Here is a 12,175-nt window from a genome sequence, read left to right as displayed (position 1 = left end):
CCACTCTCTACTAACATCTGATGCCGCATTAACTCTGAGGATCTTTCATAGATACAGTTTTGTAAGATAGAGCTGGCACATGTTCTGCCTTTGCCACTTCACTGATAAAGCTAGACTGATGGTCTCATTGTGGTCTGATAATGCATTCATATTGACCATGCGTGGATCCTCTCCTGAACTTGCCTCACCTGTTTTTCCCAGCATAAAAAATTTTGATTGAACTTTTGCCTCTTCAAAATATGTTTTGTTGACGAAGTTCATAAGCGGACTGAATTATATGCAACTTCATTGAACTGGGAATATATTACATAGACCCACACGGATTTTTTTGATGGATTTGCAGAGCCGTACAATGATTAAAACATGGAGCCATGAGAAAAGAAGAAATATGATGCCAAAATGTGCTGTATCTGAAATTTTAATGCTCTGAAATAGTACCACACTAGGACAAGAAAGTTTAATGCTCTGAAAGTATCATATGGTGATGGTGGGCTCAAATGTATGAATTTCCTCAATCATCACAGCTAAGCTGGATTAGAATTTTGCAACGTTTGATCAAAGGATATTTTGCAAAATATTTTCCTACAGCTCCTATATCTAGCATGCTGAATAGCTTACCATAAATTTTTATTGATCACGGTGATGGCCCACAGATTTTAAGGATATGATTCAAATATGAGCATGCTTCAAAGAGAGGAATAATCCAAAAATCATCTTATTTCTAAAGGTTTCTGCATGCAGCAACGGAACTATACCAATATATTATGAAAGAAAAGTCCAAAGTGATGAACTTTCCTGGGCTATTAGCAGACTTGTGAAAGAGTATTCCAACAGGGTCTCATCAATCTTTATGAAGAAAGCCCCATATGGTCTCTAAACGCTTTGTAATAAACATGAAGTTCATAAAAGCCATGAAAAAATATTTTAGAACTTTGGAAGGATAAGAATTGTAGGTATACTGGAATTAGTGCAGAATTTAACAATTTTTAGTCATGCAATTTGATAAAACATTAATTTATGAACGAGGGCACATATTGAAAACAAATTGTAGTATATGGAACACATCTTCCCATTGAAAAACAGAGAGGATATTGTAGCATATATAGATAAATGGCACAACATTAGCTGTTTAGCTGCAAAATAGATTGACAAAAGACACTTTTTTATGGTTATATTGTTTTAGCATAAGCATATAACACGAAATCTTCCATTGGGAGTACAATATGGTGGCTGCAACTATTTGTCACCTTTAATTTCATAAAATAACATTGAAACAAAAATGACATGGATTGGGGCATCTGGCAAATAATTTCAACCATTATGAGAATTACATGACAAACTAGAAGAATTCAAAATTGTTTTAGCCTATCTCGGTTTCCATGGATTATCTCCATAGTAAAAAGCAGTGCCCACCATGAGGGCCACCGTAGCACCTTGGACAACCACTCTAGCTCTCATTAACATCTGACCCAGGTGAGAATTTCCTTGTCTGAAACTAATTAAGCCAGCTGTGAGCACTCCTGCTGTCATAAGTGCACCTGTGACACATACATCAAATATATCTGAGATTGAATACAGAGTTCTACTCTAAAACTAACATAGCACAATTCAGTCTAATCTCATATCAGTTGAAATGAAAGTATAAGAACTAACCTAGTTTAAACAGCTTAACCATCAATGCTAGCAATGCAACCCAAAATGAAACTCAAATGCTTATAATTAGGAGTTAAATATAATATAACCTATCAATCTAACAAGGTTCAGCCTGGACGCATCAACTCAGATGATAAATGGAAAGGTAGGGTAGAGTTCAGTAGATTTCAGGTTTAAAACCTCACCGATCAAAAGAATACCGGTAATAATAGCAAAAAGGGGATTATACAACAAGATATTATAGGGAACATACAAATGTATATTAATGAAATAAAAATTTGAATGAGGCTAAAACAGGACTAAAACTTTGAAAGGAGCATCATGAGCCTGAGCAAAAAGAAACTTTATGGGCAACTAAAAGGCCACACCAAGACCAATCAATAAAGGAAACAACATTGTGAGTGAAACACTTGAACAAATAAAAATACTATGAGGCACATGATACAATGTAAAATATCTAGACCTTTGAACAATCAACTTGGAAGACAATCAGCTTCTAGAAGGATCCAAATAGGTTAGGTTCAGGTAAGCTTGGCTTAAATTTAACTTGGAGTGCATAGATTTCAGTGTTCCAACAGAACAGCTAGGATCATTCATAGCCTATCTGGCTGAAACCTTTTATCTTGTAAGAAACTCCATAACCAACTCAAGATACTTAGTGGCTGCTTGCTGCCAACCATTAATCAAACAACAAATAATGCCCCAGCTGAAGAAGTGATGCCTTCTCCAAGAAGCACGAAGAGAGCATAAAAGTGAAAATTTCATTTTTTACAAAGTAGTACTTAGCAGTGTGCAAACAGCACCAAACCAACATTATATTATAAGAATTCATCTTATATAAGTTGTGGTGGATCTTTTGGGGAAAAAAAAAAAATAATTGTGCACATGATCCAACTTATGCAATACGAACTGATCCACTTCCCGTAACTAATAGACACGACAAACAATTTATGAATCTAAAGCTTTTCTTTTATTATTGACTGGTGCTTCGGGAGCATAATCATTACTAAGAATTCTAAAACCAGCGACGTAAATTTTGTGTGTTGCCCTCAAAACCACCTACTTAATCCCTGAATGAAACAACAGAGGTGTTTACTGAGGCTGTAGTGAGGCTGGTTCTCCTTCACATGACGAAAATTTGCACAAAACAATATAGCAAGAATCCCAAATCCATGTACAAGAATGAACATAAGCATAGAAAAAAACCAGTCCACTTCGTCCACAAATTTCGATTTACAAAAAATTACGAAAACCAATAATGGAAATATTTAATAAAAAGAAAACATTGAGATGGTAATAAAAAATATACCAACGGGAACAAGAGGGTTCCTGACTCGCTTGTTCTCCTCCAATAAGTCCTCGAAACTGGGTTCCACCGCAACCATCGTCTCTGTTGTCTGATTACGAGTTCTTGAATGTCGGGGTTCGGCCCTATTTAGCTCCTCCCCGTTTAGTTTGGTTGGCTTGTGGATTCCAATTTGGAATCGAGTTGTGCAAATATATGTGTGTTTAGGCTGAATAACATGTCCATCCAAATTTTTATGAAATAACATTGCGCTCTAATAAGTTTAAAAAGTTTATTTATCCGTCCATTTGTTAAATTTGGTAACAAAACCAATTAATTTTTCTATTAAATCAATGAAAAGATAAAAATATTTTCTGTATTTATCAATGTTTTTAAAACCTGACCAGACCGGTCTGTTCAATTGATTGAACTGATAATCAACTCAAAGTCCGGTCTAGTTAACATAAAAAAACGGTTTATCTATTGACTCGATTAAATCCAATCAAATTAGATGAGTACGTCAAAATCGATTGAATCAAGTTTGACCAAAATATAAGATATTTTTTGAAAATTTAATTATTTTTAAATAATTTGATTATTTTTTATTAGAATGAATGAATTTATAAAGATTTGTAATAAATATAAGTTCAAAAATAAAATTAAAAAGAAGAAAAAAAAGTATTTCATATCTATTGAAATCTCTTTTATAAACAATAACTTACAAAATTATGTTTTTTTTGTATCTAAAATTGAGACATTTTTTATTTTAATTATTTCATTAAAATCAAATAAATAATTGTTACTTGTTAAAAGTGATATGATTTAATCTTTATAGATATGAGTATCTTGATTAATTTTATTTTTTATAAATTTTTAAGCAAAATTTATTCATTATAATTTGATAATAAGTTGAAACAATCGAATCATAAACTAATAAGATAACTGATTCGATCACCAGTTTGATTTTAAAAATATTGGTATTTATTTAAACAAAATACTAGTTAACCCAAAAATTTTATCACATCAACGCTCTCTCCTTTGCCACGATTATTAGTCATAGTACCTCTTCAATTCCTTCGCAAGATTCTCCTTTATTCTTTCAATTTCTTAACTTTCTTTCCCTTCATTATCTTCCTTTTCATATTCATCTTTCTCTTCAACCTCATATAATACTTCAACTTTGTGTTCTTCTTCCTCTTCGATTCTTTCAACTTCCACTTCAATTTCTTTACATGATTTTTCATTCTTTTCTCTAACTATTACACTTGGTTCGATAATTATTTTATCTCCTTTGAGAATTTCATCTCTAAAATTGATTTTATTTTGACTTTTTCTTTTTCGACACCTGAGATATAACTCAAATCTTTTATTTTTATATCATTTATTTCAATTATTTATAATCACCTAAAATATTTTTGAATTTTTAAATAATCAAAACTGGGTTTTTTAAACTCTATTATAACTATAATAAGTCATTTTACTGATTTAGTTTGGTTAAAAAAAAAAACCCTTAAATGTTGATTGATTAGAAATTTGTAGCTTTGATTTTGGGAACTTTGTATATGTTTGTTGTGTTGGCTTCTAAAGAAAATCTTGAAGAAGGTAAAAGAAGTTAAAGAACCAACTATCAAGAAATGAGGAAGAGGAAAAAAAAAGATTAAATAGAATTATAAAAAATAAATTTATTTGTATATTACAGGTGTAAGTATATTAATAATAATATTATATATTATATTAAGTGAGAAAAATAATCTTCAACCGTTGACTTTGATAAAATAGGTAGAAAAACAAACTTTTCAAATTTAAAGGGTAAGAAATGTGATTTTATCAAAGCTAAGGTGATAAATAATCATTAGGCCTATGTTTAACTGTTAAAATAATTAAAAAATAAATTTTAAGTTGATATTACGTGGATAAAATTGGTCCACGGAGGTTTGAAACCAGAACTAAATTTTGGGAAAAGGACATGGACCTCCCTCATACTTCTAAAACGATCAAGGACACCCTCAGATACTAATATTTGAAATTTCTGAAAATATTTGAAAATGACACTGATTCCTTGTTGTCTGTGAACATGAGAACTTATGCCTGAATTTTGATGAAACAGTATTTTTCATTTTTTAAGTTTGAAAACTCCATTTGTTTATCTATTATTCACTCTCATCAATAAAAATCGTTATAAAATCTTTTAATTTTCTCTCAAAACCATTGCTTCAACCTTCCCTATCTTCATCCTAATTGTTACCATTATTATATTATCACTACTACTAATTTCATGTAAAAACTTATCTCCATCTTTATCACTGTTACCTCCTATTTAGTTTTCCAGGTTAATAAAATTAGTATCAAACCCTTCTTTAAACAAATCACCCTTGCAATTGGTAGTGAGATTTGAAGCAAAAGTATCCAATTCAAGAGTTGAATTGATAGTGATGGAGATGGTAATAGGTCTTCACATGAAATTGACAATGGTGGAGACGATAGTTTCGATGAGGATAAAAATAGTAAAAGTTGAGGCAATAGTTTTAAGAAGAAATTAAAGAGTTTCAAGATAAAATGATTTTTTTGCTTTTTAATGTAATAGTTTTTATTAACAAAAGTGAATAATTAATGAAAATTAAATTTTTAAACTTAAAAGATGAAAAATCGTTAGTTCATCAAAGTTTTGATGGGAAATAGTCATTCAAACTATCCTAATATGAGTTTATTTGGACATAAAGGTTTATCATTAAAGTGATTTGTGTCACTTATAAAACCTTAAGAAATTACAGGGTTTTTTTACTATAAAGTCTCATAATTTTCATGAAATTTTATATCTATCTTATAGTTTCCAAATGGGTTCTGCCCCACATTTTCTTGAAAAATAAAAATTAGGTCGAATGATTAATTTCCATCCAAGGTTTGTTGAAATAACATTTTTTCATGAAATGATGGATCGAAAGATATAATATGAAAATCATAATTGAATAAAAATAAAAATACAAAGAATCAATTAAAAAATAATAAAATTTAAGAATGATCAACCTAAAAGTTTAGGGGTATTTTGATACATTAAACCCTTAATTTTGCAAAGTAAGTGGGTATTAATTTACTTATATTTTAAACCTACGGTCTATGAACAAAACTGTGCAGTTAATGAAAAGATATTAAAATTTTGTAAGTATTAAGAAGATGAAGTAATCTTTCTTGTATTAAAATACGAAGATAATAATATTTGAAAACGATCGTTTTTTTTTTTTTTTTTGATGATAGAAATTATCCAATTTTGTTATTATTATTTATTGGAGTGGATAAATTTTCATTTTTTTTATTTAAATGATTAAATTTTTAAAATTTTTGTAATTTTTTTATTAAATTCTTTTAAAACAAAAGAAAACAAAAAAATGATAATGGTGATACCAAAAGTTGATTGTTGCATCAATAAGAAAAATACGAAATGTTCAGTCAATTATAGAACATGTGAAATGCTATCCTCAAAAACTAATCTTCGTGGTCACTCTATTAAGTGTTCATATGATTAGAACAATATAATTCTTTCAATAGTGAAATTTGCTGGTCAATTTTCATTAGCATCTAGCAAGAGGGAAAGAATGATGGGAGTGAAGTCCTTTGTGGTGGAATTGTTGCCATTTGCAGCGATGGTGGCTGTTGAGACCTTTGATGTTGGCCTAACAACACTCAGCAAAGTAGCCACTTCATCTTTGTTGTCTATACAAATGTTATTGCATCCCTTATATTATACTCCTCCCATCGTATTTTATCATGATCAGGTAGCTAATTTCCTCCTCCTTATGTATAATCAACAAAACCCAAGTTTATATAAGTTTTGATCTTTATTTGTAGGAGAAAAGGACCTCCACTCACATGTTCTTTCCTTTGTAAAGTCTTTCTCCTCAGTCTTGTGGGGTATGTATCTGTATCTGCCTTTAAGGGTTGATTTAAGAAATGGCGGAAGAATTTGAATTTGATTCTGCTCTGGTGTTTTGTAGGATTACTTTGATGCAGAATTGTGTAAGCACTGGTATCAATTACAGCTCTCCTACCGATGGGCAACTTAATTCCTGCCTTCACTTTCTTGCTTGCTGCTCTCTTCAGGTTCATCCTTTTATTTATTTATTTATTTTCTCTCATTTAAGAGAAATAGGAGAGTTCTTGCCTTTTAGTTAACTAGAAATTCATAGATGATTGTAGAATCAATTTAAACATGTACATACATGCATGAGAAATGATGATAGAAAGAACTGAGATGAGTGATGAATCCCTTTTATATTAGTGAATATCTTAATTCTTTTGAGGAGATCAAAGATGTATGATGAATATATTCGGGGTTGGTTGTGTGGATTTTTGCCATTTTACATTATTATGATTGTTTTTTTGGTTGGTTCAAGGATGGAACGGTTGGATTTGAGAAGTTTGATTAGCCAAGTAAAACTTTTGGGCACTTTGGTATCAATCTCAGGAGCATTGATTGTTACCCTTTACAAGGGTCCTGCAATAGGCGCTGTGCCTCTACCACAACCATCTTCCTCGACTCCTGTGACTGCAACAAATGATTGGGTGATTGGGGGCATTTTCCTTGCAACTGCTAGTTTATCAATTGCTATATTGATCGTTTTTTCAGGCAAGAGGCAATTCCATGCCACAACTGGAAAGTTGTGTAATTCTTCATTAAACTAGTGCATAATCTTTTAGATGTGGTACTAATATATGTTCGTTCCGTATTTGAAGGCAGCAATACTTGAAGGGTATCCATCAGAGATGACTTTAGTCACCTTCTACAGCTTCTTTGGCGCCATTCAGTGTACAATAGCTTCATTAATTGCCGGAGAAATCCACAGGCATGGAAAATTAAGCATGATATAGAGCTCATCTCTGTCTTATATGCAGTTGGGACACAAGATTTCTCTTGACCATTTCTTTAATTGCATCTTTGATCCTCCATCAAAAAAATCAGTAACTCAGGCTCTCTTTTTCTTTTCTATAACTTCTTTTAAAGGCAGTGTTTGTGAATGTGGTGTCATATGGTGTAGTAGCATGGTGCATTCGAAGAAAGGGACCTGTGTTTGTTGCCATGTTCAAGCCTGTGGGGATATCTATTGCTGCCTTTTTCGGTACGATCTTCCTTGGTGATACTCTCCACGTTGGAAGGTAACAGTCTCTTCGCTTATAATTCTGCTTCCAGCACCTGCAAAGACGTATAAAAGAAGAAATCTAACACCTTCAAAAGCTGAAATTTTATAATAACCTGAAAAGCAATTGAACAAATGAGTTCCTCATCATTGTGCAGTGTTATTGAAGCAATCACAATTCCTGTGGGTTTCTACAGTATGATATGGGCAAAATCCAAAGAAGAAGAGACCAAAGGTGAAGTGTATAAACATGACAGACCACAGGTATCTTCGCAAAAGACTCCTCTCTTAGAGAGCCACATAAATGTGTAAACCCAAGTTGCTAGTTTCCGCGGTTCATTTATCATCTGAGAAAGCATGAGCAACATGCTCGCAAGTTGACCTTGATCTGTGCACACGGTTCAAATTATTTCGAGCAAACAGTATAAGCTGATTTCTGATTATCAGAAACTCAACCAGTCAAGTCAAATATATGACAAAGTATTCCAGCATTCCAGCTTCTTCTCTATGCTAAATCTTACTGTCTCCTACCCTGAATTGGGGAGTGGGAAAGTTGAAAACTCTTGCATACAATAACTTCTAATTCTGATTCTCGGCTTGCAACTCCACCCTACAGAGGTTGACATGTTTCAAGATCTTGCAGAAGAGAACTTGTAGTGACTGTTTTCAAATGTGAAATTTGCTGAACCTACATTATAATAATCCAGATTCATTTCCTGTATCATCAGACTTTGCCGAAGGTATGCAAAGGGTTGTAAGAATATCCAGGGTTGCTGCCTTTGTAGTCTTCATATGGAGGACCAGTATCCGCAGACATTGACAACTCTTTATCTAGCAACATTTCTATGAATCCTCAACATGTCTATACAAACAAGGGAACATTAACTTCAAGGAAAAAGCAAGATGGCAGCGGAGTATATTATTGCCAATGTGTCAAATTATTGAATTTTCGGTCAACATATATATATATATATATATATATATATATATATAATTAATGACAATTATAAGTCTGAGTTTGAATAGAGGCAGCACATAGACGCAGATTGTCCTAAAGCAAAAAAGTCATCCCCTTTTGTGTCGGCGTGAATAATAGTACAAAGGCCAAAGACTTATTCCCATATAATGTTCGGCGACCCTTACAAAACACACCCCTAAAATTTTAAAAATTTAGAATTTATTATTTTGTTAAAATTTTTTTTTGTTAATAGTATAAAGGCCACAAGACTTATTCCCATATGATGTTTGGTGTATTTTTAAACTCCCATCCATCAAATTTTAAAAATATAAATATATATCATTTTATTAAAATTTTTTATTTAATAAAACAATTTTAAAAAACTAAAATTATATCTTAATTCCCTTTTAAATTTAAAAAACTAATAATTTTTCTCTATTCAAAAATTTGAAAAGTTAATTTTTTTTTAGAGTTTTTTTTCTTTTTTCTCTTACGATCAAAATCTTACTAGTTGATTTCATCTTCCCACCCATGTATTCATCGGCTCTCTCTCTCCATTTTCGGTTTTATTGTATTGAAATCACCAAATCAAATAGAGAATTTAAATATTTTTTTAGAATTTTAGCTCATCTTTAAATATACATAGTTTTGAACAAAAAAAATAGAATAAAAAAATTTGTGTAAAATAACCTGACTGCTTTTTTCCTTAATAAAATTCACTGACGGAATTTGATGACAAGTGGAAATATGACTTTTTGAAACTTAAGGTGTTAATTGATAATTCAGAAAACCTTGGGACCGGCATTGTCTTTTGGCTATAAATTTTGTTCTTTTCACATTGGCACGTTCTCCATGTGTCAAGAGTAAACGAATGGGTTCACCGTCTAGCCAATAATAATAATGGAAGGTTGAACAATACATTTCAATGGCTCCTATGCTCTGTTCATAATATCTCAAACACTATCCTTAGAAGCTTTTCTTCTTTGGGTATTTTTCCACGGAAGCAGATAGTCATTTAATAGTCTAAGGTAAATGATCACTGTTCTTTGTGATGATCTCGAGAATAGTATAGTACTTCTGATAGTGAAATAAAAATTCACAGATCAATTTTTCCCCAACATCTATCTAGAGGGAAAGAGTGATGGGAGTGAAGTCATTTGTGGTGAAGTTGCTGCCGTTTGTGGCGATGGTGGCTGTTGAGACCTTTGCTGTTGGTCTTACAACACTCAGCAAAGCAGCTATGTCTACAGGCTTGAGTCATTTCGTCTTTGTTGTCTACTCAAATGTTATTGCTTCTCTCATACTCCTCCCATATTATTTTATCATAATCAGGTAGCTAAATTTCATCTTCTTCATATTGATAATCAAAAGTTACCCAGATTTATATTTTGTTTGATCCGTGTCCTATGTGTAGGAGAAAGGGACCTCCACTGACCTTTTCTTTCCTTTGTAAAGTCTTTCTCCTCACTCTGGTGGGGTATGTGTATTTGCCTTTAAAGAGTTCGATTTAAGAAATGGTGGAAGAATTGGAATTTGATTGTGCTCTGCGCTTTTTGTAGGATTACTTTGATGCAGAATTGTGTGACCACTGGTATCAACTACAGCTCTCCTACTCTTGCTTCTGCAATGGGCAACTTAACACCAGCATTCACTTTCTTGCTTGCAGCTATCTTCAGGTTCTTTTTTTTTTCTATAACTCATTAAAGAGAGATGGGAAAGTGCTTGCCCTGTAATTAGCTTGAAATTCCAAGGGAAAAAAATATTTCTTTTATTGAATCTAAACTAAAAAATGAGTAATGTTTCCTTATTATATCAGTGAATATCTCAATTTTTTTTTTGAGAAGATTAAAGATATATGGTGAACATAGAGGTTTAGTGGTTGTATGATGTTTGGCCAATTGACCTTTTATTAATTGTTTTTGTAAGGATGGAAAAGTCGGATTTTAGAAGTTTAGGAAGCCAGGTCAAAATATTGGGCACTTTGGTGTCAATATTAGGAGCATTGATTGTAACCCTTTACAAGGGTCCTGCAATAGGCGCTGTGCCTCAGCTTCAACCATCTTCCTCAACTGTCGTGACCACAACAAATGATTGGGTCATTGGGGGCATTTTCCTTGCAACTGCTAGTTTATCAGTTGCTATACTGAACGTTTCTCAGGCAAGAGGCAATTTCATGCCATAACTAGAAAGTTGTGTATTTCTTTACTAATTCATAATTTTTGTGAGAATGGAACTAACATCTGTTCATTCTATATTTGAAGGCAGCAATTCTTAAAGGATATCCATCAGAGATGACTCTAGTCACCTTCTGCTGCTTCTTTGGCACCATTCAGTGTACAATAATTTCATTGATTGGGGAGAGAAACCCAGATGCATGGAAAATTAGGCCTGATATTGAGCTCATCTCTGTCGTATATGCAGTAAGGATACAAGATTAGTCTTGACCACCTCTTTAACTTAACATTTTTTATCCATAAAAAACTCAGTAGCCTATTGGCTCTCTTTATCTTTTGAAGGCAGTGTTTGGGAATTTGGTGATATGTGGTGTAACAGCATGGTGCATACGAAGAAAAGGACCTGTGTTTGTTGCCATGTTCAAGCCTGTGGGGATTTCTATTGCTGCCTTTATGGGTGCCATCTTCCTTGGTGACACACTCCATATTGGAAGGTAACAATCTCTGTACTTAAAATGTACTGCTTCCGGCACATCAAAACAGCTATAGAAAAGAAATCCAACCCCTTCAAAAGCTGAAATATATTATTAACCTTGAAAGCACTCATTCTGCAGTGTTATAGGAGCAATTATAATTGTTGTGGGTTTCTACGGTGTGATATGGGCACAGTCCAAAGAAGAAGAGAGTAAAGGTGAAAAATATGACAGACAACAGGTATCTTCGCAAAAGACCCCTCTCTTAGAGAGCCACATAAATGTTTAAACTAATGTAATAAGTCTCTGCTGTTCAACTTTAATTTGGGAAAGCATGAACAGCTTTCTCACTAGTTAACCTGATTTGTGCATACCGTGTAAGTTCAATTCTGATGAAGGCTTGGGTTAGCTAGACTGTCTGGTAAAATTTATGAAACGTATTCCAGCTTCTTTAGGCCAGGTTTATTCTCCCCGAAATTTGGAAGTGAGAAGTCGAAAACCTT

At 32.8% G+C, this 12,175-nt stretch overlaps 2 protein-coding genes and 1 pseudogene across 3 annotated transcripts; 2 read left to right on the top strand and 1 right to left on the bottom strand.

Annotated features, from left to right (window-relative positions):
• Nucleotides 1–1,145: 1,145 nt before the first annotated feature.
• LOC123212497 (RING-H2 finger protein ATL48-like) lies at nt 1,146–3,150 on the bottom strand. Its single transcript, XM_044631658.1, has 2 exons — nt 2,963–3,150; nt 1,146–1,538 (listed from the first exon to the last, which is right to left on the bottom strand). Exons 1-2 carry the CDS (start codon nt 3,036–3,038, stop codon nt 1,366–1,368), a joined length of 249 nt encoding a protein of 82 aa, XP_044487593.1. The 5' UTR covers nt 3,039–3,150; the 3' UTR covers nt 1,146–1,365.
• A 3,315-nt stretch (nt 3,151–6,465) lies between these two features.
• Nucleotides 6,466–9,040, top strand: LOC123210753 (annotated as a pseudogene).
• An 861-nt stretch (nt 9,041–9,901) lies between these two features.
• On the top strand, nt 9,902–12,131 carry LOC123211520 (WAT1-related protein At3g28050-like). 2 transcript variants are annotated; one of them, XM_044630300.1, is made up of 8 exons: nt 9,902–10,053; nt 10,128–10,357; nt 10,440–10,502; nt 10,585–10,701; nt 10,952–11,183; nt 11,287–11,445; nt 11,542–11,693; nt 11,814–12,131. In XM_044630300.1, exons 2-8 carry the CDS (start codon nt 10,167–10,169, stop codon nt 11,959–11,961), a joined length of 1,062 nt encoding a protein of 353 aa, XP_044486235.1. In that variant the 5' UTR covers nt 9,902–10,053; nt 10,128–10,166; the 3' UTR covers nt 11,962–12,131. The 2 variants fall into 2 exon arrangements, with proteins under 2 accessions (XP_044486235.1, XP_044486236.1); XM_044630301.1 differs by lacking the exon at nt 10,440–10,502 and having other exon boundaries at nt 9,928–10,357.
• Nucleotides 12,132–12,175: the final 44 nt, after the last annotated feature.

The sequence above is a fragment of the Mangifera indica genome, chromosome 3 (assembly GCF_011075055.1).
Source record: "Mangifera indica cultivar Alphonso chromosome 3, CATAS_Mindica_2.1, whole genome shotgun sequence".
In the NCBI taxonomy this organism is placed as follows: domain Eukaryota; kingdom Viridiplantae; phylum Streptophyta; class Magnoliopsida; order Sapindales; family Anacardiaceae; genus Mangifera; species Mangifera indica.
The sequence above is the reverse complement of the archived record's forward strand: the minus strand, read 5'-3'. Positions and strand labels throughout refer to the sequence as shown.